The sequence below is a fragment of the Prionailurus bengalensis genome, chromosome E4 (assembly GCF_016509475.1).
Source record: "Prionailurus bengalensis isolate Pbe53 chromosome E4, Fcat_Pben_1.1_paternal_pri, whole genome shotgun sequence".
Lineage (NCBI taxonomy): Eukaryota > Metazoa > Chordata > Mammalia > Carnivora > Felidae > Prionailurus > Prionailurus bengalensis.
In genome coordinates this window covers 8,539,935-8,566,990 of record NC_057360.1, presented here as the reverse complement: position 1 = coordinate 8,566,990, position 27,056 = coordinate 8,539,935, and the positions used below count along the sequence as shown (strand labels likewise).

The 27,056-nt window shown below is 37.5% G+C and overlaps 1 protein-coding gene and 1 pseudogene across 8 annotated transcripts in view; both read right to left on the bottom strand.

Moving 5' to 3' along the window:
• The window catches only part of RGS7 (regulator of G protein signaling 7), a 517,383-nt gene that overhangs the window by 145,623 nt on the left and 344,704 nt on the right, over positions 1 to 27,056 (bottom strand). For all 8 annotated transcript variants that reach the window (XM_043568695.1, XM_043568700.1, XM_043568702.1 and 5 more), the window contains exon 4: positions 25,432 to 25,482. In XM_043568695.1, coding sequence (XP_043424630.1) covers positions 25,432 to 25,482 — 51 coding nt within the window. The remainder of the gene's footprint in view (positions 1 to 25,431; positions 25,483 to 27,056) is intronic.
• Positions 9,703 to 10,770, bottom strand: LOC122476241 (annotated as a pseudogene).

The following is a 27,056-nucleotide window of genomic DNA, read 5'->3' as shown; positions in this document are numbered from 1 at the left end:
ACACACAGGAATATTAATCGGACACAAAAAAAGAATGAAATCCTGCCAATTGTGATAACACAGGTGGGCCTAGAGGATATTATACTAAGTGAAATAATTCAGATTGAGGAAGATAAATACTGGATAATTTCACTTATGTATGTAATCTAAAAAAAATGAACAAACAAATCAAAACACAGACTCATATATACAGAGAACAAATTGGATGATTACTAGAGAGGAGGGGGTTGGGGGCTAAACAGAGCTGGTGAAGGGAATTAAGAAGTACAATCTTCCATCAGAATTACAAAAGTATGGCCAACTAATCTTTGACAAAGCAGGAAAGAATATCCAGTGGAAAAAAGACAGTCTCTTTAACAAATGGTGCTGGGAGAACTGGACAGCAACATGCAGAAGATTGAAACTAGACCACTTTCTCACACCATTCACAAAAATAAACTCAAAATGGATAAAGGACCTGAATGTGAGACAGGAAACCATCAAAACCCTAGAGGAGAAAGCAGGAAAAAACTTCTCTGACCTCAGCCACAGCAATTTCTTACTTGACACATCTCCAAAGGCAAGGGATTTAAAAGCAAAAATGAAGTATTGGGACTTCATGAAGATAAAAAACTTCTGCACTGCAAAGAAAACAATAAAAAGAACTAAAAGGCAACCAACAGAATGGAAAAAGATATTTGCAAATGACATTTCAGACAAAGGGCTAGTATCCAAAATCTGTAAAGAACTCACCAAAGTCCACATCCAAAAAACAAATAAATTCCAGTGAAGAAATGGGCAGAAAACATGAACAGGCACTTCTCTAAAGAAGACACAAGGCACATGAAAAGATGCTCAACATCACTCCTTATCAGGGAAATACAAATCAAAACCACACTGAGATATCACCTCATGCCAGTCAGAGTGTTTAAAATGAACAAATCAGGAGACTATAGATGCTGGAGAGGATGTGGAGAAATGGGAACCCTCTTGCACTGTTGGTGGGAATGCAAACTGATGCAGTCACTCTGGAAAACAGTGTGGAGGTTCCTCAAAAAATTAAAAATAGATATACCCTATGATGCAGCAATAGCACTGCTAGGAATTTACCCAAGGGATACAGGAGTGCTGATGTATAGGACACTTGTACCCCAATGTTTATAGCAGCACTTTCAACAATAGCCAAATTATGGAAAGAGCCTAAATGTCCATCAACTGACGAATGGATAAAGAAGATGAAGTTTATATATACAATGGAATACTACTTGGCAATGCGAAAGAATGAAATCAGGCCATTTGTAGCAACGTGGATGGAACTAGAGAGTGTTATGCTAAGTGAAATAAGTCAGAAAGAGAAAGACAGATACCATATGTCTTCACTCTTATGTGGATCCTGAGAAATTTAGTAGAAGACCATGGGGTAGGGGAAGGAACAAAAGTTAGAGAGGGAGAGAGCCAAACCATAAGAGACTCTGAAAAACTGAGAATAAACTGAGGGTTGATGGGGGGTGGGGGGGGCGGGTTGGTGATGGGCATTGAGGAGGGCACCTGTTGGGATGAGCACTGGGTGTTGTATGGAAACCAATTTGACAATAAATTTCACATTAAAAAAAAGAAGTACAATCTTCTAGTTATAAAAAGAATATGACACAGGGCTATAGTGTGCAGCATAGGAAATACAGTCAGTAATATTGTAACAACTTTGTGTGGTGACAGATGGTAACCTGACTGACTGTTGAGAACTGTCTAATGTATATAAATATTGAATCACTGTGTGATACACCTGAAACTAATAAATATTGTAGGTCCATTATTCTTCAATAATAAAATATAAATAAGATCCTGTAATTCTTAGTACACTCTTCCAACAAGTTCTCATATTTCTCAGAACAGAGCTCAAATTCCTCGACTTGGCCTTCGAAAATCCTACCTGATCTGGCCACCAGTTACTTATCTGTCTTCTATTATTCACTCCTTCACAGATCCTGCCCCAGAGCACAGACCTCCTTGCTGTGCCTCAGACATACCAGGCATGTGCCTGCCATGAGGCTTTGCACTCTCCGCCTGGAATGCCAGCACTCTTTGTCCAAAGAGTAGGACATCCCACTTCATTCCTTCAGTTGATCTCTGGCCAAGGCCACGACATCAGTGATGACCTGACTGCACAGTGTAAAACAGGATTCACTCTCTACCCATTTTTTTTACTTTGTCTTCTCTTCATAGCACTCACCACCACTTACCATATTACACATGTATCTATTTATTATTAATCTTCCAATGAACATGCAAGCTCCATGTGAATGGGAACTCTTTTTTCTTTTTGGTTGTTTTTAATTTGTTTGTTTACTTTTTTGGTCTGCTATCTTATCAGCACCTAAATTGTCTGTAATATTACAAGCAACTAAAAAAAAATCTATCAGCAAGAATGGACACAAGAATCCTATATTATTTCATAGAATGAATTCTTAGAAATAATACAGTCGAAAGTTACAGACATTTTTAAAGCACTGCTATATATTGCAAACTTAATTTCTAAAAGTGTATATAATTTAAATTCTCACCAGGAGGTTATAACTGTATTGGTATCCCTGTAAACTTATGAACCATTTTGCATTAGGATTCATTTCCTCATTCTTCATTTGCTGGAATAAATGTCCTGCTTTAATTTGAATTAATTTGTGTTGTGATACATTATACTGAATTTTAGCTAAAAAAAAAAAAAGAAAGAAAGAAAACACCCCAGTCTTAATATATCTAGCATGAGTGAAAGAAAAATACATACAAAGTTTTCAGTGAAGGCTTTGAGAAAGGCTGGGTTAGACCAGGCATGGAAGGGTATTAGACCCATGGGAAGAGTAAAGTCTTCAATTTCTCTCCAATCCTCCTAAAAATGCTTTCCTTTCTAATTCTTCATTTTTGATTTCTTTCCCTAGGATTTATCTTACTTACCTACTTAATTACATTATAAAACCTTTTATACTTCCTTTAATTTTTTCTCCATTATTGATTCATACCAGGCTTTAGCAATTTACTCCATGAGTCTTCATTTCTTCATCTATCCATTCATCTACCCAACCACCCATCCATCCTTCCTTCCACTCATTCATCCATCTTGCTATTCATCTAACATATAATTATTCACTTTATGCTTGGTTTCATTCCATGGATACAAAAGTGAACGTAACATTCTCTCTGTTTATATCTTCAAAACACACAATGCAGTAGAATATGCTTTAAGAAAGCAGGTAATGACTCTGGCTTCAAATGAGACATGATAAAGAGCTTAGAAGTTGTCACTCCCATCCTGACAACAAGGAAAAGCTGAACAAGCTGAAAATCAACTTTTCCTGGAGCAATCAGACAACTGAGGTTGTGGGACAAACCTCTACCTGAAAATCTGCAGGGACAGGCTCATTCAGAGACATAGCCCAGATTTACTTACTTGGAGAATCAATTCATCCTTTCTTTCCATTAGTGATAAACCTAACAAAATATATACAGGATCAGTGTGTAAAAAACAGGAAAACACTGACAGAAGAAATAAAATACAGTATATTTCATGGATTGGAACACTAAGGTGCCATTTTGTTTCAATTTGATCTACAGATTCATTGCAATACCAATCAAAATCCCAGCAAGCTATTTTGTAGACGCTGATAGAATCATTCTAGAGTTCAGATGGAAAGGCAAAAGACCCAGAATACGCACCATAATACTGGAGAATAAAAACAAAGTTGGAAGAGTCACACTATATGACTTCAAGATTTACCTTAAAGCTATAGTAATAAAGAAAGTATGGTATTGGTTAAAGAATAGAAAAATAGATGACCAGGGGTGCCTGGGTGGTTCAGTTGGTTAAACGTCCGACTTCAGCTCAGGTCATGATTTCATGGTTTGTGAGTTTAACTCCATGTCGGGCTCTGTGCTGACGGCTCAGAGCCTGGAGCCTGCTTCAGATTCTGTGTCTCCCTCTCTCTACTCCTCCTCAGCTTGCACTCTGTCTCTCTGTCTTTCTCAAAAATAAATAAACATTTAAAAAAAGAAAAGAAAAATAGATGACCAGAACAGAATACAAAGCCCAGAAATAGACCCATACAAATATAGTCAATTGATCTTAGACAAAGATGTAAGGGGTAATAAAAAAAAAAAAAAAAAAAAAAAAAAAAAGGATAGTCTTTTCCAGGAATTATTTGTGGTTTTACACAACCAATTGTTATGTAAAAAAAAAAAGCCCCAATGAACTTAGATACAGACACTTACATTATCACAGATGATGTAAGGTTCACTGTAAAGTGATGCCCCACTGCCCCGCCCTTCATATTTCTCTTTGGAAAGAAGTTATGAAATGTAGCCCAAACTTAAGGAGTGAGGAGTTACCCTCCATCTCATTAAGGGTAAAATGTATACATAAATTATTTGTAAATTTTTGGCAATGGACCTTTGTTTTTATCCTTTATTATTTATTTATTTATTTATTTATTTATTTATTTATTCATTCATTCATTCATTCATTCATTCATTCTCTATCAGTATGAACCTATGGATGCATTTTTAAAAAAACATTTTACAATATAATCCAGTGGTACTTAATTTTGTTGCAAAAATTGTTCCATCTCTGGTCACTGGGAACTCTTTCATTGGCTCCCATGTCCCCTTGGCATACCTCCATCATTATGTGTACCCTTAAATACATATTACTAACTGAAAGAAGCCAGCTTAAAAAGATTATAGACTATAAGACTCCATTTATATGACATTCTAGAAAAGGCAAAGCAAGAGAGATGGTAAACAGATCAATGGTTGCCTGATGTGATGAAAATGACATTTTATATCTGGTTTTCCTGCCCCAAACCTATAATCCCAGTTTAATAATGCAAAAAAAAAAATCAAACATATTCCAATCCAGGGACAGTTTATAAAATACCTGACCATTACTCAAGACTGTCAAGGTCATAAAAAACAAGAGTCTGAGAAACTCTCACAGTTTAGAGATGGTTACCAAGACATGACAACTAAATGTAATGTGGTAACTTAGATGGGATCCTGGGACAGAAGAAGGACATTAGGTAAAAAGAAAGACAGTCTGAATAAACTATGGACTTAAGTTAATAATGTATCAATATTGGTTTCTTCGTTGTGACAAATGTATCATACTAACATAAGACATCAATAACAAAGGAACTAGGGTGGGAGAAATTGCGGAGAGCAATCAATGAAATTGTATTCAATAGCATGGAAGAGTTGAAGTTGTTTTCAAGAACTCAGAATAAAGATAAATGAAAGATGCATTGGTCACATCCCCAAAGGGCTTCCAGCCTGGCTGTCTTCTGATCTATGTTCCACAATATTGTCCTTTGATCTTCTAAAGAACAAACTCTAACTTTGTATTTGTTCTAAGGATCAAATATAATGCAACTAAAGTTATTTAACATAGTCTCTGGAACAGAGTAGAAACAAACAAATGTGGCTATCATTTTGTTGCTTTCCAACTTAAATCTATTCAAAGTTACCAACTTCTCCCCATCACCCAACTCAGTCCTTAATGATGTCCTTGGGGGCAAGTTTCATCTCTGCTCTACAAAGAAGTTGTTTCTGATAATTTATCCTGCCCAAGCCCTGCCTTTGCATTATATTCACTCATTCTTTCAGTCAAACTAGATGGTCTGGAGCAGGCTGGTTTTCTCTCCTGTGCCTTTACTCTAGTATTTATTATATCCAGAAAAGCCCCCTGGCTTATCTTCACTGGGTGAAATTCTATGCAATCCCCAGGGTCCACTCAAATACAGCCTTCCCTCATGAAGTCTTTTCTAAACCCGCCAGGAGTGCACCCTCCCTCCAATGAGCTCCCAATGCTTGATATCTTTTATTGTAACTAATTGTGTTCTGGTATTAGTCTTTCATATTATTTCACAAAGATCCTGAAGGATAGGTTATCTGCTTAAACTCTTTTTATTTCCCTGGCCAAGCACTCTGCACCTGTTACATGTGGAATTTATCAATTGTGTTGAAAATAAAGAAAGGAAAAATGACTTTAACTTTAGAAAATATTTACTTTTGAGTATTTCTTTGATACCTATAATAAATTCCCACTTTGATAATAGATACAATTAAAGCTTGCAATTCAGGGGCTGATATATTACTTTTAAAAGACAAAGTTGGAGAGCCTATGTGGCTCAGTTGGTTAAGTGTCCAACTCCTGATTTTGGCTCAGGTCATGATCTAACAGTTTGTGAGACTGGGCTCAACACCAGGCTCTGCGCTGAGGGCATCAAGCTTGCTTGGGATTCTGTCTCCCTTCTCAATGCCCCTACTCCACTTGTGTTCTCTCTCTCTCTCTCTCTCTCTCTCTCTCTCTCTCTCTCTAAATAATAAATTAATAAACATTTAAAAGACCAAATTAAGAGTTAATGTCTTGATTGAAGCCTCACATCTAATAGTTGCTCTAAGAATAACAAGAAGAAAATACGTAGTTTGTATGAAAGGATTATTAAATTTATTATTTTGTACCTACAAATTGCAGTGCTTACTATAATAAAACTTGAGAATTTATTAAATTTTGAAAATAACAGAGGATAGAAAAACTTTGAATGTCATCATCTCAATTTTTAATTAACACATAGTGCAAACACAAAAATTATTTCAACTCAATCAATCCACATTTTACATCCAAGTACATGCTTACATACATTTGGATAGAAAACAGCTAAAACCCAATTTACTTTTCTTCCAGAAATCTTTGAGCCCAACTTTGTTTTTTTTTTTTTTTAATTTTTTTTCAACGTTTATTTATTTTTGGGACAGAGAGAGACAGAGCATGAACGGGGGAGGGGCAGAGAGAGAGGGAGACACAGAATCGGAAACAGGCTCCAGGCTCTGAGCCATCAGCCCAGAGCCCGACGCGGGGCTGGAACTCACGGACCGCGAGATCATGACCTGGCTGAAGTCGGACGCTTAACCGACTGCGCCACCCAGGCGCCCCCCAACTTTGTTTTAAAGTAGGCTTCACCCTCAGCACTGAGCCCAACATGGAGCTTGAACTCACAATCCTGAAATCAAGACCTGAGCTGAGATCAATAGTTGAACATTCAACTGAATGAGCCACCCAGGCTACCCTAAACCCAACTTAAACAACAAAACAAAACAAAAACAAACAGTAAAATACTCAGACTAAAGGCATTTGAGGTGAGACTCCTGGAACTTGGGACCTTACCCATTCCTCCACTGATGACATAAATGGGCCTAAGTCTAGTCCCTTAATTTTGCCCAAGGTAGGAAATGTTGTATTGCCTAAACCACAGTTTTAGAGTAACTAGCTGAAACAAATTATGAATGTAAAAACTTCACAAAAGCAACACAGCTTGAGACTTAACTATGTTTCAAAAAAAAGAAAGAAAATATATTTTATTCACATGAAAAAAACTGTTAATAAGAACTTTAGTCTAATTACAAAAATGTCTAATGGGAATGGTCTATGAAGTGTGGTTATGAATAAAGATATGGTAAAATCCATTTTAATCATATTAATTATTTAGCATGTTCAGAATTTGAATCTGAGTAACAAAATAAATTTTGAAATTGGAAGAAAAAAGACAAAAGCTTTATATAAATAATTGCTTCCAGAATTTTCATTTATTTTTTTCAGAAATTTTTATTTACATCATTAATAATAGAACTAATTACTTGAATTGTTTGGTTTTTATTGATTAAAATGGTGGAAGTAGGGGCGCCTGGGTGGCTCAGTCGGTTGAGTGTCTGACTTCGGCTCAGGTCGTGATCTCATGGTTCATGAGTTTGAGCCCCAGGTCGAGCTCTGAGCTCTGTGCTGACAGCTCAGGGCCTGGAGCCTGCTTCAGATTCTGTCTCCCTCTCCCCGCTCCTCCCCTGCTCACACTCTGTCTCTCTCTCAAAAATAAATAGATTAAAAAAAAAAAAACTACAGAAAATGGTGGAAGTGGTAAAACTAATTTGTAAAGTAAGTCATGTAAATGTACAATTTGAATATGAAGAGAGCAAAGTTGTTAAAAATAAAAACTAGTATCAATGATAATAAAATACCACCCTTTTTAAAGTTAGCAAGTATGCAATGATAGGGAAACATACTGTATCAGAGAAATAAAAGCTTCATAGTAGTATTTATTTCCGCTTTTAATCTTCTTTGCCACCTCCTCCTTTGTTTCAGTTAATACAACAGTGATATCAATATGTAGGTACCAGGTTGATGGATGAACACCAACATTTTATCTGCCTTATATCAAAACAATCTATTATAAACTGGGAGCTCATTTTAGTTTTAATCAGCATCTTCACAAATTTACTGTAATTAATAGATAACAGATCACACCTGTCAGAATGGCTACAATCAAAAACACAAGAAACAAGTGTTGATGAGGATGTGGAAAAAAAGGAACCTTCATGCACTGTTGGTAGGAATACAGGTTGGTGCAGCCACTGTGGAAAATAGTATGAAGTTTCTTCAAAAAGTTCAAAATATAACTACCCTACAATCCAACAATTGCACTACTGGGTATCTATCCCAAAAATACAAATACACAAATTCAAAGGGGTAGCGCACCCCTATGTTTACAGCAGCAGTATTTACAATAGCCAAATTATGAAAGCAGCCCAAATGTCCATCAATAGATGAATGGATAAAGAAGATGTAGTATGTATACATAGTATTCAGCCATAAAAAAGGATACCATCTAAAAAAAATTAAATCTTGCCATTTGCAGTAACATGGATGGGGCTAGAGAGTATAATGGTAAGTGAAATCAATCAGAGAAAGACAAATATCATATGATCTCATTCATATATGGAATTTAAGAAATGAAACAAATGAGCACGAGAAAAAGAGAGAGAAACCAAGAAACAGGCTCTTAACTACAGAGAACAAAATGGGTGATGGGGATGGGGATTAAGAGCACACTTGCCACGATGGGCACTGAGTGATGTCTAGAATTGCTGAATCACTGTATTGTACACCTGAAATGAATCTAACACTGTATGTTAACAATATTGGAATTAAAATTAAAAACTTAATTAAAAAAGACTCAATATAGGTGTAGTTCAGTAAGCAGTCACAGGAGTGCCGTCTCTTCTATGTAGAAATCACAACTCCAATTTATAGGATGCAAAAATATTTTACTATTATGCTCACGCTTATTTTTACTTACTTCAAATGAAAACTTCTGTGCAACCAACTGAGGTGTCCAAACATAGCAGGCATAGACCAGGAATTTGATGAGGTGTATGCTGTCTATTGGCATGCTCTACAGGACTTTAAATTTGAAGCGTTCCTTGTGATTACAGTATGTAATGAAGTTGTTAGCTCCCTGCACTCTGTCTTCTGAACCTGAAGCTTTACTAAATCTGCTCTCTCAGAAAGGTCACCGATGACTACCTAGTACAAAGGAGAGCTTCCCCTTGCTCTCTCAGTGCTCTCTCCTTAACAAGCCACTGATGAATCTCTCTTCGTGGAACCTCTGTTTGATGCCCTCCAAACTCTATCTATTTTGCTGTATTTCCCACTGGCTCCCAGACTCTTCTCTGTTGTTGTCCTCCCAAATGCTATAGTGAGGAACTCTCTTGAAATTTATCTTTGCAAGGGATCCCATTTGCCTTTACTTTTTCTATATGCTTTCTTCTTTGGCAAGCTCATCGAATTTCAAAGCTTTGATTTCCAAATGTATAGCTCATTCATTCACTTAGTACAGGGGGAAACAAGGAGGCAGTCCTATTCTTAGGAAGTGTGTAGTGTATTTTAATAGGTAAAACAGGCAAATAAATGGGCCAACCACACCATGTAATAAGAATTTCAAGGAAGTAAGTGCAGTGTTCTGGAAACACATTAAAAAGACATCCAATTCAATCTTGAGAGGTCAGGACACTGTTCTGAAAGAGTTGATATATAATTCAAACCCTAAATAAAAGGCAGGAGCTATGAAGCAAAGAGGAGGTTCCAAGTAAAGAAAACACCACATGGAAATGCTTGTGATCAAGAGGATAATGCCATTTAACAAACAGCCAGCAATCTGGTGGCTGTGAGGCACAGGGTGGGGCAAGAAATTGTGATCTGAGTGGACACAATGGTAAATATGGCTACCTCAAAAAGGGTTACATATTCAAGCTAAAAAGTTTAGACTGTATCCTATGGGCAATGCGGGATCAATTGGAGTTATGAAACCTCAGAAGAGACATGCTTAGATGGAGTTTTGGAAAGGTCATTGTAGATGCAGTAAAATGAATATATGGGTGTGGGACAAGGAAGAAGGGACATGAGTTAGAAGACTGTGGTCATTCCCCATAAGATGTGACTATGGTTAGAATTAGGCAATGCAGAGATATTTTTTTCCACTGAGGTATTTTATTTGTATGTATATATTATACCCCCAGGAAAAGAATTCCAGGACTTTCCCTTCTATGTGTTTTCGTCTTGCTTCTTCATGGTCCATGATGTGAGCTGAGGCTGCTAGTACAATGAAATCAAACTAGTGGGACCAGAGAAGATTATTCTGCCATTTTTCTAGATCTTTGTGTTGTACATCAAATCTGGGGCTGATCACTCCACACTTGTTTAACATGTCCATGAGGTTCACAACAACTTTCCTAGTTTTGTGATCATCAATGACTTCAAATTCACCAATGTAACTAACCATGCTTCATCACAGTTAGAAACTGGACAACGACTTCTGAACATGGCCTGAATGGACAGGGAGCTTAGCATCTGCTTGTATTTTCAGCATTGTTAATGCTCTAGAGAGCATCTGCTAGAACATTCATGAGCACCATTATGGCAGCACAGAAAGATGGTGGAAAGAGCAGTGGAGAGATATTTAAGAGAAGTCTACACAGATTTGAGGATAAAATGATGAGGTCAGTTTTTATTTGTTGAATAAATGAAATGCCTGCTAAAAATCCAAGTGAAAATCTCTGTAATATAGTTAGATCTATAGACTAGGAAGTCAGAAGGAATTCTACGTGCGTGTACACACTAGCAGTGAATTAAATAAAGAAGTACATGGCCTGTAGAGAGCCAATAAAGGAGAAAGACCATGTTTGTGTCTGAAAAACCCTGACAGTTAAGAGGCAAATAGAGAAATCTGTGAAGAATACTAAATCGGAGGGTGAGAAGGTTTTAGTGCAAACCAGACAATGGAGTAATGTAAGACAAGAGGGAGTCAAAATGTTACAGTGAGGTCAAATTAAGGGCTGAGAAATGATAATTGAATTTAGCAACAAGAAGAATATTACTGGCCACACTAAGTAAAGTTTCAGGTTATAAGCAGAAGATACAAGCAAGATTCCAGTGAATTGAGAGATGAGTTATAGACAGAGGAATTAGAGACAGGACAGCTGAGTTTATAAAACTAAGAGAGAGGAAAGTAGCCAGGATGGCCCGTCTATCGACATAGAACTGTTTTGTAATGGGGAAAACCAATGGTGAATAAACTGATAAATATACGGCAGTTCAGGATAGACAAGAGAAATAGGAAGGATGCAATAAGAACCCTGAGGTGGTGCAAAAGGTCAGGATAACAAGCCCAGGAAGCCTAACCCAGATGGGCAAGGAGACAAGAATGGTTATAGACACTGTCATGTTTTTTGTGAAGCATAGTGAGTCAGAAAGGTGACAAATTTCCTCTTTGATTTATATTTTCACTAAAAGTTACAGTCTGCTGTTGAGAATGGCAGAGAATGAGTCTATTGGGAGACTTCAGGAAAATGAAGAAGGCTTTGAATAATGACTCCCATTGAGTAGGAGCTATGACTACAAAACATGATTGCCAAGAGACCCTGAAGGCCTGATTGGGTTTGGAAACTGTGACACCTTGGGGACAATAATCTATAGCACTGAGTGTCTTTTCCATAGCACGTGCACAATTTCAGATAGAGACAGGCCCTTAGCGAGACTGACCCAGGATTATACACTCTGTTGGTGGATCACTGGAAGGACAGGCCAAGAGAAAATTGAAAGCATTTGTTAATTAAAGTGGCTGTTTTGCTCCTGGTACAATGATTCCTCTAATGTCTGTCTTGCCTGTGAGAGGGGCAGTATGGGTATATTGACACCACTGCACCTCAAATACAAGAACAAGCACATTTTGCGTGTGCATAATTGTGAAATGCATGAATGGTCCTATCTTCAAACCTGGGTCTCCAGTTACTGTTCAATCACACCATCACATCACAGGGAGAAGCCTGGGCTTCTACCATCCTCATTACTCAAAGAATATAACAGTCCACAGGGGTGTTGTTTAAGATGATGGGAGAATTTTGCATCATTCGTACGATATAATCTAAGCAATAGCTTACACTTCTGCCCCATTCTTTACTTTTAAACTGTCTGCATCTCTGTCAATTTGCTTGAAACTTTGTCTGTGACATGGTGTGCCTAAAATCAATTGTTTGCTCAAATGCCTCGGTTAACAGAGGTCTTCCCAACCACATAGCCTTATTTAACTTTTAGTGGCAGCTCCTGCAAGCCATGCCCCCAGGATTTGCTTAAGTGAGCGAATATGCAATGTGACGGAACATTTGCCAGAATCTGCAGAAGTGCAGGTGGACAATGAGCATAGGCATGAGAAGGAGCTGCATGAGCTCCTCCTTTCCAGCAATGCCGGCGGGGATGGTGGGGCGGGGGGGGGGGGGGAGGGGGAGCTCCCAGGTGCCAGGTACTCATGCTCAATTCTTCGCTCTTATTTCTCTTATAAAGGGCTAGGTGGAACAGTAGGGGTGTAGTTAAAGGCAAGTTAAGGCACCAAATTAAAATTTCCTTTATACTTTGAGTAATTTCTTCCTGTTTATGATACTGCATCAGTGACCAAGAACTTATTAGGCTACCATTGTACATTATGTTAGTATATTAAGCATTTTATCAAACTTGGGGGCCCAGTTGAGAGCTGGAAAACATTAATAAAATATAGGGGTTCATGATTATACAAAGGCAAGGAAATGGGAAAATACCTATTTCTAGAGGGACAAGATGTTCTCCTTCCTTGATGGCTGATCATTGCTTACCAGATGGAGCAGAAATGTCTCAGGAGAGCAATGCTAGGCTTTGCATGCCCAACCACCCAACACCTTCATCTTATCTCCTGTGTCATTCCAAAAAAACGAACCTACTTTCTCTCCCTAAACCATAGGAAAAGAAATGTCGACAGCTGCTACTTTTCTAAGCTGGAAGCAAGTGGTCTGACCTTGAATCATGTTAGAAAAGATAGGATATCTGAAGGGGTCAGGATACTTTCCAATGGCTTTACATTTGTTGAAAAATTCTCAGGAAAAAAAAAAAACAAAGCATAACCTAAAGCAGTTATTTCACTTGCTATAATATCATTTCTGGCCTAGAGATAAATTTCCAAATGATAAATTTGTTTTTTTTTTATGATTTTTATGAGACTTTATTATGTCCTTGCTAGGCCTTTGCTTGGGTTTTCCAGTGTACTCTAATATTTCAACCAATAAATCAAGATTGCTTCTAATAGGATCTACTGTTTGCTCATAAAACTCATTTTTCCATGGAATAAAAGCAACCTCCTTTAGGCTGTTTCAGAACATTAGAGTAATTTCTTGTGGTTGGATAACATATATATCCTTGACTTTACTTAGAGGAAAATAGATTATTTGAAATCTATGGATTGACAAACCTGGAAAGTTTCACTTTCTGTTCTATAACTAGACACTCTGTATGGCACGGAGGGTCATGGGAACCTATTGTTTCGCACTTCGAGGTAAACTTCCATCTAGAGTGTGAACCATGAATATTGAAATATGAAAGATAAAAAATAATAACAGCCTATTTATATGTTAATATTTTCTTTGTTAAAAATATTCAATCAATAATATTTAAATGCCCAATATGTGCCAGGCACACTAAAGATGCCAGAGGCAGAGCAAATACAAAACGAAGACTCTGCTCACAAAATGCACATTCTTTTTTTTATTTTATTTATTTTATTTATTTTATTTTTTTAATTTTTTTTCAACGTTTTTATTTATTTTTGGGACAGAGAGAGACAGAGCATGAACGGGGGAGGGGCAGAGAGAGAGGGAGACACAGAATCGGAAACAGGCTGCAGGCTCTGAGCCATCAGCCCAGAGCTTGACGCGGGGCTCGAACTCCCGGACCGCGAGATCGTGACCTGGCTGAAGTCGGACGCTTAACCGACTGCGCCACCCAGGCGCCCCCACATTCTTTTTTTTAAATGTTTACTTATTTAAAGTTTTTTTAACGTGTATTTATTATTGAGAGACAGAGAGAGACAGAGCATGAGCATGGGAGGGACAGGGAGAGGAGGAGACACAGAATCTGAAGCAGCCTCCAGGCTCTGAGCTGTCAGCACAGAGCCCGACGCGGGGCTTGATCTCACAAACTGCGAGATCATGACCTGAGCCAAAATCGGACGCTTAACCGACTAAGCCAACCAGGAGCCCCCAATGTTTATTTATTTTTGAGACAGAGACAGGGCATGAGTAGGGGAGGGGCAGGGAAAGAGAGGGAGGCACAGAATCCTGAAACAGGCTCCAGACTCTGAGCTGTCAGCACAGAGCCCTACACGGCGCTCGAACTCAGGAACAGCGAGATCATGACCTGAGCCGAAGTTGGACGCTTAATCAACTGAGCCACCCGGGCTCCCCTCAAAACGCACATTCTAATGAATAGGTGCCTCAGATTTTTTTAAATGACCTGAAGTCAGACCATCATGTGACAGTGGAGGGACAGCCCATGCCCCTTTCAACAAGGGTGGTATTATGTCAACATGCCTTTGGAAGAGGTCAATCCTCAAACATACCCTAAAAAGAGGTCAGTCCTAAGATGTCCTAGGAAGAGGTGAATCCTGGAGTCAGATATGAGAATTCAGAAACTGTGGCCAAGAGTAGGATGAAGAATACCTGTATCCTTTTCTTATTGACTCTTATAAGCCCTGACTCTGGGCCTGAATATGCCTGGAAGGTTTTCAGGGTTTGGGATGTTGACCACTGTGCCTAGATGTGAGGAAGACAACAGGGAATCAGTTTCTAAAGGACTTATCATCAGATCTGGACTGTGAAGGGGTAACAGTTACTTTCCATGATGTATTTTCTTTTTACTATCTGTGATGCTCAAAAACATCTTGTGAAAACTTAGAGTCTGGGAGATGAAAGTGGGAGTCTGTGAGGATGTACAGTCTTCACAGAACCCAAGGAGGAGTGGTGCCCTTGGTCAAGGTCCAAGTGATGGTAGCAGATGGTCACTGTGCTGGAACACAGCAATCTCAAAAGGGCAATGGTGGCTCTGGTAAGGATGTGGACATCACAAATAGGTGGAGGGAAGGGACGTGAGATACTGGTTCATGAGTGGCCCAGGAAAAATATAAGATATGGGGAAGGGAAGACATGAGTGGGACTAGCTCCAATAACAAAGCCAGTGAGAGCTCACGTCTTCAAAGGAGACTGGACAGATATGCTAGAATTTCAGCTGTCACTACCTGAGTGTTTTTTATGAATGCTTTTATTCTCTTCTTTATACTTGCCATATGAGCTATAGTGGGCTGATAATGGTGTTTTATAATTCAAAATGTTTTAACAACATTAATGTGTGCTCTATATAGTACCATATGTGACCGTCTGATATCCATCCCCAAGAAAAGTCTGTTGAATGACCTACTAAGCAGCTACTAGGGGGCCCTTGAGGAAATAACCAAGGAAAACCTGGCAGATCACTTAGTGAAGGTTAAGGTCTCAGCACTAAAGCCCCCAGAAGGATAATAAACAAGTGTGTGTCCATATCATTGGTTACAAAGAGGCCCACAACCACCCAGACCACAGATATTTCCATGGATGAACCCCAGCAGAGGAAAAATCAAATGTCAGGTTTGCTGAAATAGCCAAGTAACCCTTGACAGTCTGAAAAATCTGACATCCTCTCTTTTTGTGGCTAGGATCAAAGTCGTAATGACGTCTGGCAGATCGCCTTCCAAAAAAACTGGATTAAATAAAAGGAGAAGTTATTTATAGAAAATGACAAAATCACAGTCCAAACCTGTGCCTTACATGAAATGGAGTTAATCAGAATTCTATGTAGTGTACATGATGTACCCTAGTAGGCTTCAATGTCCAGGTATTCGTGAATGCAGCAAAAAGGAACAATTCTGAATAATCTAGAGATACCAATCATTTAAATTATAATGTAATTGTAAAATTAAAAAGGTATTATTATTATTAGACATAAGGACTTCTTGGCTTACAGGGGAATTTTCAAAGCATAAAAATCCTATTATGTGTTTCACTGAGTTTCTTAGAGTCATTATTTTAAAAAAAGGTCTTCTTTTTATGTAAAAGCAGGAATCTTTATGTGTGGTTTGCAGCCAAAGGATAGTGAAGAGACTGGTGCATTCATGCTATGGTAGGATCACATTCTGGTCACAAATCTTCTGTGAGCACTGATATCACATGTTCTATCCTGCTGTTGCAAGCATTTCTTGCCATTCTTAGATATAACAATTGGAAAAACTTTATGAATAACACAAGTAGCCTTGTTCTCAGCTCAAATAAAGACAGGAAAATCCCAATTCATTCTTCATTTGGGAAATGAAAAATCTGCTATCTTCGTGAAAGATAAAGGAGCCTGACTTTTCAGACAGCTCTTAGACAACAGTCTATGGCTCTCTCTGAATAACATATATAATTACTTACATTTCCCTGTCCTTTTTGAGTGGCTGATCCTGATGAACTGGTCTATTTTCAACAATGTCCTATGCTCTAGGCCTTATTATCTTTACCAATTCCTTTATAATTTCCTTTCCTTCTTTACAATTTTCTTTCCTCCCTTTCTTCCTTCTTTTCTTCCATCCAAACCTCCTACCTTTTTTTTTTAAAGTGTACACTCGGGGCACCTGGGTGGCTCAGTTGGTTGAGCATTCAACTCATGATTTCTTCTGAGTTCAGGATCTCACGGTTCATGATGTAGAGCTCTGAGTTGGGCTCTTCACTGACATTGTAAAGCCTGCTTGAGATTCTCTCTTTCCCTCCCTCTTTGCCCCTGTCCCACTCATGCTGTCTCTCTCTCTCTCTCTCTCAAAATAGATAAATAAACTTAAAAAAATGTGTGTATTTCTTCCTCTCCCCCCAAAATCAAGTTGGCTTATAAAAGAAACATGTGTACACAAAAAAGTTAATAAAATAGACAGTGAAGACCTAAAAAGAAGAAAACAACAGAGAGGTCAACCAGCTGTTAGAAGAATCAGACAATGCCACGGGGCAATTGTGTTTTTCCATTAGGTCTTTATTTTTGTTTTTGTTTTTATTTTCTAGTGAATAGGATAGAAATATCAACTTCTGCTGATTTATGGAATGTTCCTAAGTGAGTTAAACAACTATTTAAAAGTACACTGAATTCTAGCATCATTATGCTTGCTCAAATTTTACAAGCAAAAGGACAGCAATTCTAATTAGATTCCCAGCTGTTTTTAGTATTTTCCTTAACTGTTGGCAACTCTAATAAGTAATCTATAAAAAAAAATCTGCCAATCAAGTAAAAATGGGAAAGATAATAAAACCCTGGGACTGGCATTTACAGGTGCATGTGCTGGCCAGTACAAACCAAAAGAGGAAAATGGCATAACCAGATGGCATCTGCCGAATCTCTAACAAATGTGCAGTGTTGATATCATGTCTTATATCCATCAGGTACGAATCCTAGCTCCCCATCTCAGCTCTTCTCCAAGCCTTAGAGACCTCATCTATAAAATAAACTTGATACTCCTTCTCTGGATCTGAAAATGTTAATGTTTTGATATCAAATGTATCTGGTTTGAGTATTGGTTCTATCTTTTAGTAGCTTCATGATCTGAGACTTAGATTTCTGATATACCATGTACTTCATGAAGTTTCTTTCTCTTTTTTCTTTAAGACTGAGTAACACATATCAAGTTCTCAACATGGTGTTTGCACATTGTTGGTGTTCAGTACACCTGAGTTCTCTTGTCTCTTCCCTATTTCCAAGAACTAAATAGGAAGGAAACATCCAGCATGGTACCAGAAGGCACCCAATTAATTAATGTTAATGTAGTATAATTATTTTCCATTGTTATTGCAATATAGTGATGGAGGGGGATATGAAGGCAGCCAGAAGCCCAAACCAGAAAAGGCTTCTATCAACAGGAAAAAAAAAAAGCCCTCTTGGTGGCAGAAACCATAGCAGATATGCTAGGAATAATGACTTCTATTTTGGTAATGAAAACTTCTATTCATCGACTTTATGAAGACCTTTCAGTATATTTTGGATTTTAAGTTTTAATTACGTAGAGCAACTGCAGAGATACATTCGTCAAATGACACTAGCAGTCACTTGTTCCATTATAAAGTGCATTTTTATTTTATTTATTTTTTTTTTAATTTTTTTTTTCTCAACGTTTATTTATTTTTGGGACAGAGAGAGACAGAGCATGAACGGGGGAGGGGCAGAGAGAGAGGGAAACACAGAATCGGAAACAGGCTCCAGGCTCTGAGCCATCAGCCCAGAGCCTGACGCGGGGCTCGAACTCCCGGACCGCGAGATCGTGACCTGGCTGAAGTCGGACGCTTAACCGACTGCGCCACCCAGGCGCCCCTATAAAGTGCATTTTTAAATGCAAATGCAGAACATGCATATGTACATACATGGAAAAAGTGATATTGTTAAGTAATAAGTTAAATGAGACAGTTGGCCTCAACAGGCTGGATGTGATTGGGCTTTACTTGTTGGTACTGATTACTTTGAATGGGAGACATCATGGAGCAAACATCTGCAGACTTTTTCACTTTCTGCATTTGTAGAGTATTCCCAAGGGGCAATGGGCACCAAGAGAGACTTTCCTGATGATATGAAATGTACAGGATACCATACTTTTTTAAAGGTGGGGTGGTAATAGAATATATGCAAAAAGGAATTACTGTTTTCTTCCGAGGAGAAGCTAGTAACACACTGAAAAGAATACATGAAGAAAACCATGGCTCCTGCTCATCTCATGTGAAAATAATTAGAACGGCAAATAGTTTCCCTTGTGTAGTTAACTATGAAGGTTTGGCTGTGGTAGCAGACACATGGGTTGGGAGCAAGTGCCCAAAGATATGAAGCATTTATTCACGTCTCTTTAGGCGTTATTTATTTTTCTTTTCTTTTTTTTTTTTTAAATTTTTTTTTCAACGTTTATTTATTTTTGGGACAGAGAGAGACAGAGCATGAACAGGGGAGGGGCAGAGAGAGAGGGAGACACAGAATCGGAAACAGACTCCAGGCTCTGAGCCATCAGCCCAGAGCCCCACGCGGGGCTCGAACTCACGGACCGCGAGATCGTGACCTGGCTGAAGTCGGACGCTTAACCGACTGCGCCACCCAGGCGCCCCTAGGCGTTATTTAAAACAGAAAGTGCATATTTGAAATATGTATACTTGGGTTATGTCTACTACCTTGAACTAAGTCAAACTAATCAATCTTGTTAGAGGTGTATGAGATGGCTCTGATTTATGATTTCTTGCATGTTATCACCAGAAGGTTAAATGATGCCTTAAAAACTCAGAATGTTTTCCTAAAATGGTTTACTAGTATTGGAACAATAAATAATAAGGGAGTCACTTTATTTCTTTCATATTGACATGATAGCTTACAGAATGGACAATAAAATATGTATTTTATAAGGTTTTTTTTTTTTTACAAGAGGGTCTTGATATAATTTGAAAGAGTGTTTTAAATGTCTCTATTCTCTGCCACCCAAGTAAGATTGTTGTTTGAAGCAATATGAAGAGCACACAGAAAATATTTCTTTTTAATTTGGGGTGCCTGGGTGGCTTAGTCGGTTAAGCATCTGACTTGGCTCAGGTCATTATCTCACAGTTCATGAGTTCAAGCCCCACATCAGGCTCTGTGCAGGCAGTTTGGAGCCTGGATCCTGCTTCAGATTCTGTGTCTCCTTCTCTCTCTCTCTCCCCCTTCACTCACATCTGTCTCTCTTACAAAAATAAATAAACATTTAAAAATTAAAAAAAGAAAAGATTTCTCTTTATTTTGAATGTAAGATATATGCATTGGAATATGTAGAAAATAGCTTTAACAAAGGGTATACCCAGGATGCATTAGCTAAATATAACATCAAATCTAAGAAAATCAATTACTGTATTCCAAAAGACACTATGTAAGGGACCATCTGATCAGCTGGATTCATGCACCTCTCATGGTTGTTAACCATGTAAGGAAAAGCAGAATCTAAGCCTGAAATAATTGTGCCAAAAGGAGAAGACACACAGGTAGAGATTTGGAGATCAAAGTTCTGTTTCTTTGAACAGGTTTTTGTGTGATTTCGGACATTCACGTTTTTCTCAGTTGACTTTCCAATTGTAAAATGAATATGTCTTATGTCTGCATGGCTACTTCATACTATTGTTGTAGTATTCAAGTAAAACAATCTGTTTTAAATTATTTAGAATAGCATGAAATGCTTTGCAAGTACAAAATATTATCAAGGATAACAGAGACATTCTATACGTTCTCAATTCTGATATACCCTCATGTTCCTCGAGCTGATTTCTCTGGAAGGCCAACCAAATCCACAGGATATGAAGGCTACTTGTAACACAGTTTTATTATATTCATTAACAGAATTTGGATCATTTTGTCTAGAGGACTTGTAGAGAATTGGGAGGTAGATGACGGACTCTAATGGTGAGCATAATGGGTTGATTTAATTAATTCAGTGAACAAGATATTTGATCCAGTTGAATGATGCATAAGGAAAATATCTGGTTGACTTACCTGAATCTCAATTTTCCAGATATTTTTACAATAGATAATACCTTTAGAAGAAGAAATTTTACAACTATTCAACATTCAGTTTTTATCCTGGATAAATCTCTATTTGTTCCTAATCTCATTCTTCTATCTGCATTTTAAACCACTTCTTTCAAATTGGGTTTGGTTTAGATAAAGAAAAATTCATTTGACATTTCTTTCTCTTCACTTTTCCTCATCTATTTAGGGGAACACAAACTGAATCATTGGTCATCAAAAACTTAATGTCACTTCAGTGGATTCCCATTAGTAAAAATCAAGCGATTATTGATAACTGACTGATCTTGACACTTCAGTCGATGACTGGAGAGGATGTATGTCTTCTGCCATTAAGATTTTTTTTAGATTTGACTAAAGCAATAAGGCTAACATGTAAAATAAAAAATAAAAGATAAAATTAATAAATTGAGTAGCAGCAAGTGTAAATAATTCAATTGGGAGCTGCATTATAGAGAGAGTCTTCATAGAATGAATAGGTTGTGTTTGAAGGCTAGTATAAAAATTGCATGCATTTTAAAGAATCCAAGTTAGCTAAATATGCCTGCAAATGTTCAGAGTTTTAAAGGAATCTGGCCTATTTAAAAATAAAATCAAGATTTGGGCACACTAGAATGTTGACTCATTTAAGCTTCACAAAACACTGTATTAAAAGCATTTTGCTGAAGAAGAATAAAAAGAGAGAGAGATTAACTAACTTGCCCATGCCTACAGCCAGTAAGTACTTGAATCAAGACTTGAGCTCAAGTATGTCTTCAGAGCCTATGACTCATTTTCAATGTCAGGTAGCGTCTCAAGGAATACTGAGATCTGAAGAAGCATGGGTGGATGGAGAGAAAGAGAAAAGTGGGGCAAGCAGGGTACCATTAAGGGAACACAGAGAATGTACTTAATATTCTTTAATATCTAGTAGTCATAGTGAGGCTCATTTCAGATTTTGGCTACTCATTGGACTGAGGATCTTAAAGTACTCCTCACCTTGGTCAGCATCACTTCAAGAGCTTGACAAGGGTGATTCTTCCAGTGAGAGGCAGCAAAGATTACAAATGAGCAGAGTGATGTCAAGAAGTTATTAATATCTGCCAGTCATTTTGTGAAGGATGTAAACTTCATTGAAGCTTAGTCTTTTGATAAATTTTCTCAAAATATCGTCCATAATTAATGACATGATTGATACTAGACGCAAAGCATATTTATTAACAAATGATGAATGGGTTCTGGAGGATAAATTTTGCAAACAGAAGCCAAAATATAATAATACATATCACAGAAAGGCAGATCTGAAAAGCAGAAGAAATACAGATGTGGAAGACTTTTGCAGTATTGGGCCAAATTTGTTCACATACCTCTGTATCCATGCTGTTGGATAGTCCTTCCCTACACTGGTTCTGGACTTGGCCATGGTACTTGCCTTGGCAGATGAAACTATAGAAAATGTGACTTAAGTACAAGCCACTATAGTAAGACACCAGTGCCAGCCAGCCAAAGGATGAGAGAATGAGATTCGCCTAGCTGACAACCTACCCAGTATCGAATACACCAAAAAATCCTAGATCATCCATCCAACCACCTGGCTACAATCCAGAAGAAGAAAGCCCACCAGAAATCAGCCCAACAAACCCCCAGAAAATGTGACCAGCCAATCCACAGAATTATAAACTAAATAAAATGGTTGTTTACTTTAAGCCATTGAGTTTACACAGCAAAAGCTATTTGATATGATAGAATACTGTTTCAAGCAATGAGAAAAACAAGCAAAAGGTATTACATACTTGTTTCCCAAATAGAGACCTAGTAATCCAGAAGGATCATACTGCAAGGACTGTGTGTGTGTCCAGGCATAAAGGGTTTGGACATCCTTAAAGAACCCCATACCTCAGGATGATAGGAGAGAAGCAGAATATTGTTGTACCACCAAAAGTAAAATAGAAAAGTACCATAGGGTCTTGGGAAGCACAGCGTCCTTTCCCAGTGTGAAGCAGCATCACTTGGTGTGCCCCCAATCTAAGCTTGGTAGAAGCAAAGATTATAGACAGCCAGGAAGAGGTCCTGTCAATGTGAACATGAAATCACACAGAAGCAATGGAGTGGACAACCAACTGAAGACATTGGTGGTGGACATTATGCCTCCCAGTAGGTGCCGATATAGACAGAGATCCACCAAGGGCTAAATTCCTCCTCTTACTCTCCTGCCCCCATCCAACAGTTGATGTGCATCAATTTCCTCTCTATGAAACCAAAGTACCACTTTATTTTATCAGCTAGACTCTAACTCTGAGACTAATGCAATTTATTCTGGGCTTTGTGTTTTCATACATATTCTATGTTCTCAGCAATAGAGTTGAAAGGTATTAACAAAAGTATTAACTCTTCACACCACAAAAACATAAGCTAACTTTATAACTATTAACTCATCAACAACAACAACAAATCGCACAAACAGAAACCTGCATCCAGTATTAAAAATTAGGGAAGGGTGCCAAAACACATGACTCCAAAGTCTAATATACTATTAGACTAATCTATTGGATTAGATTGCAACAGCCTCCTAAGACGATGCAACTCTCTCCCCTTGTCCCCAGATGGGCATCAGAACCTGCTCCTTTCCCCAGGAACTGGTGTCTTCTTCCAACTTGCCATAAAATCCTTTCAAAAATGATTGACATCTAGAACTTCCAACAATCCTAGAGGTCTCCAAACAACCACTTCACAACGAGATAGAAGCCTGACAGAAGTTCCTGTCTTCTTTTGAAATTTTCAGAAAATTTGTACGGTTAAAATTAGACCTTTTATTATAACAATTATTTAGTCTCTCTTTACGAGCAATTCCAAAATACTACGATTAATTTCATATCTGCATCCATCACAGTGAGTTTCATGATGTCAGTTATGTTCTTGACCATATTTAATCAGAATCATGCTGCCAGATTGATTCATTTCTGTGTGCACATCTGTTATATCTTCAGAGCAGTCATCAATGCTTCTCACTCTTCTTAAAATCTAGCCTTTTACTCTGCAGAGGTTAAACTAGTTCATTCAAACCAATCAACCAATCAAAAACTGTTTTTTTGGCCAGTCATAAATATGACTAAAGAACATATATGTTCCTTCCTGGATATGATTGAATTTATCTTTCCATATACCTTCTAATGAAGCTTTACAATTTCCTTAAACTGTTGAGCAGCTAAATAAAATCAGTTTTCAGACACATTATAGCTAAAATTGTATCTCATGTGTAAATTATAAACGATGATTGTTTCCTACTGGCTTATCATATCTGTACCTGTTTCCTGCTTCTTAGACTATTACCAAAGTGCACTTTTGGTCTTAGCTTACAAGAAATATTCTTGAATCCACTTCACCCTTTGAGCAATAATATTTCTTGTAAATCAGTAGTTTCTTGGTTTTCAGTGACTGTGCCAAATGGGGCTTTGGTCTGGTGCTACAGTTTGTAAAGTCAGACTGACATGAGGCTAAAATGTAAACTTGATAAGACTGTGGCTCCCTATGCCAGTAACTATCTCCTCTTTTCACTTAGTAACAATATGATGCTGCCCATAGGTGCTTCAACTTTAATTGTTTTAATCCTTTTTAACCTACTAGGATAGGCATGCTAAAAGCTCACGTACCAGATGAGCAGGGGGTGTGCACAGGCATTTATGTATGAAATTACACCTACAGTTTCTGATAACATGGCTTTATAAAGTTAGCTCAAAAGAAGGAAAAATACAAACTTTGCCTTTCAATGTACTGTTATTTCTAAACCATTCTAAGGTGGTAACCAACCGAGGCAGCAGCAAAAGCCATGCTAAACTCTTTTCTAATTGATGTGACAGTTTATTGTGTGGTTGGTGTATTGCCCTCTTTCCCTACCAAGTCATTCTCAGTCACCGTAATACCAATTTTTGTAAGTTTTTTGTTTGTTTGAATTCTCAGCATCCTCTCTAAACAAAACACATCTTATTTTTCACTTTGGGGATGTAAACTGTTTACTGCATGTGAAAGCTCTTACATGACATTTTTAAAAAGCCATTAAATGCCTTCCATATGAAGAATTTGTTCTAGGCAATGCACAATGTGAGCTGGTGGAAACTGTTCCCAAACTGTGGAAATTAGCTCAGTGCTCCAGAACAGACACAATGTCCACCACAGTAAATGGCTCCATGACTTAAATAAGAGCACTAAAAAATCATGTAGGCATGATCAAAGACTCAAAATTACAAATAACATTGTCTTCAACCTCATGCAAAAATGAAGTTAAGGAAAGATTATAAATTAATGAAATTTACCCTTATGTGTTTTATGAAGGGCAATTTCATTACTTCATAGTCATATATAATATAATCACATATATTATATCTACAATCAATTACGAGCATGTATACAGATTACCCATTCTGCAATTGCCAATCATCTGAATCAAATTTTATGAAATGGAACATTAAATATGTGAAAAATTGTTAAAATACACTAAATAAATTTTAGTTAAATATATGTTGATTGCCATAAAATTTGTATAAATGCTAAAAGCATAGTTTAGATGTAATTATAATTTTTCAGATTGGCTTGCTTGTCATATTAGCCCTGAGAAAAACATATTTCTTAAAACCACAAAGAAAATAATTCTATCAACGGGAAAATGGTTTATTTACCTGGATCTTCTATAGTTAGGTTCTTTATTAACCATTGAACAATGTCTGACCCTAGAAAAAGAAAAACACAAATATTTGTGAACATTTGTTTATATATGTTAACTCTAAGAACTTGCAACTTTTGTCACTCACGTTAGTAAGAATGTTTATTTTTTTAGTTTATGTTTTTGAGCATTTAAATATATATATATATACATTAAATACATATATATATATGTTTATTAAAGTATAGTTGACACACAATGTTACATTAGTTTCAGGAGTACAACATAGCGACTCAAGAAGTCCACACATCATGGTGTGCTCACGGCAAGCATAGCAATCATCTGTCAGCCTATAACACTATTACAATGCCATTGACTCTATTCCCAATGCAATACTTTTCATCCCCATGACTTATTTACTGTGTAACTGGAAGTCTTTACCTCCTACTACCCTTCACCCATTTTGCCCATACCGCCTCCCCTCTCCCCTCTGGCAACCACTAGTTTGTTCTCTGTATGTATTTCTCTGAGTCTGTTTCTGCTTTGTGTTAAAATTCCACATCTAACATGAAATCATATGGCATTTGTATTCCTCTGTTTGACTTATTTCACTTAGTGTAATACCCCCATAGAAGTCCATCCACACTCAAATGGCAAGACTGAGTGTTTCTAATTGTTACAATAACATTAAAGATCAACCACATATGGAGTACTGAAAACAGAATGTGAATACATAGTTTGTTTTCAACGAGCCCAGGTGAATACTAGTAAATTATTTAATATTAAATATTTAGGCACAAAGGTTTAATATACCTGTACTGGATAAAATGATTCATTCATCTGTTCATTGAATAAATGCTTATTGAATGCCCACTATGTTTATTTTTTCCTTTTTTTTCAAATTTTTATTCGAATTCTAGTTAGTTAACATATAGTGCAATACTGGTTTCAGGAGTAGAGTTCAGTGATTCATCACTTACATACAACACCCAGTGCTCATCACAAGTGCCCTCCTTATTACCCATCACCCATCTAGCCCATCCCCACACACCTCCCTCCATCGGCCCTCAGTTTGCTCTCTATTGTTAAGAATCTCATATAGTTTGTTTCCTTCTCTCATTGTTCCTTCTTCCCTCCATATGCTCATCTGTTTCTTTAATTCCACATATGTGTGAAATCATATGGTATTTGTCTTTCTCTGACTTATTTTGCTTAGCATAATACACTCCAGCTCCATCTATGTTGTTGCAAATAAGTGCCCACTATGTGTGAAGCACAATTCTGAGCATGGCATAACCAATATTTTATAAGATGGTCCCTTATATCTACTCTCAAGCTAAACCAACTTTGTTGTTAGCTTTTAAACACTCCTGTGTGTTTCAGGTCTCCATGTCTTTATAGTACTATTCCCTTTGACTGAAATGTCTTACCACTATTTTCAAGACACTCAAGACTCATTTACAATAGAACTTTCCTTAACCCTCACTTTTGTCCACTGAGTTTACAACAACCTCCATTGGAATTCACTGGTACCTGTGTAGAATTGTATTGTAGAATAGATCACACAATGTTACAGCTGTTTATTTGAATAATGCCCTCAAGGAAGTACCTTGAAGTGGGGTACCATATTCATGTTCCTAT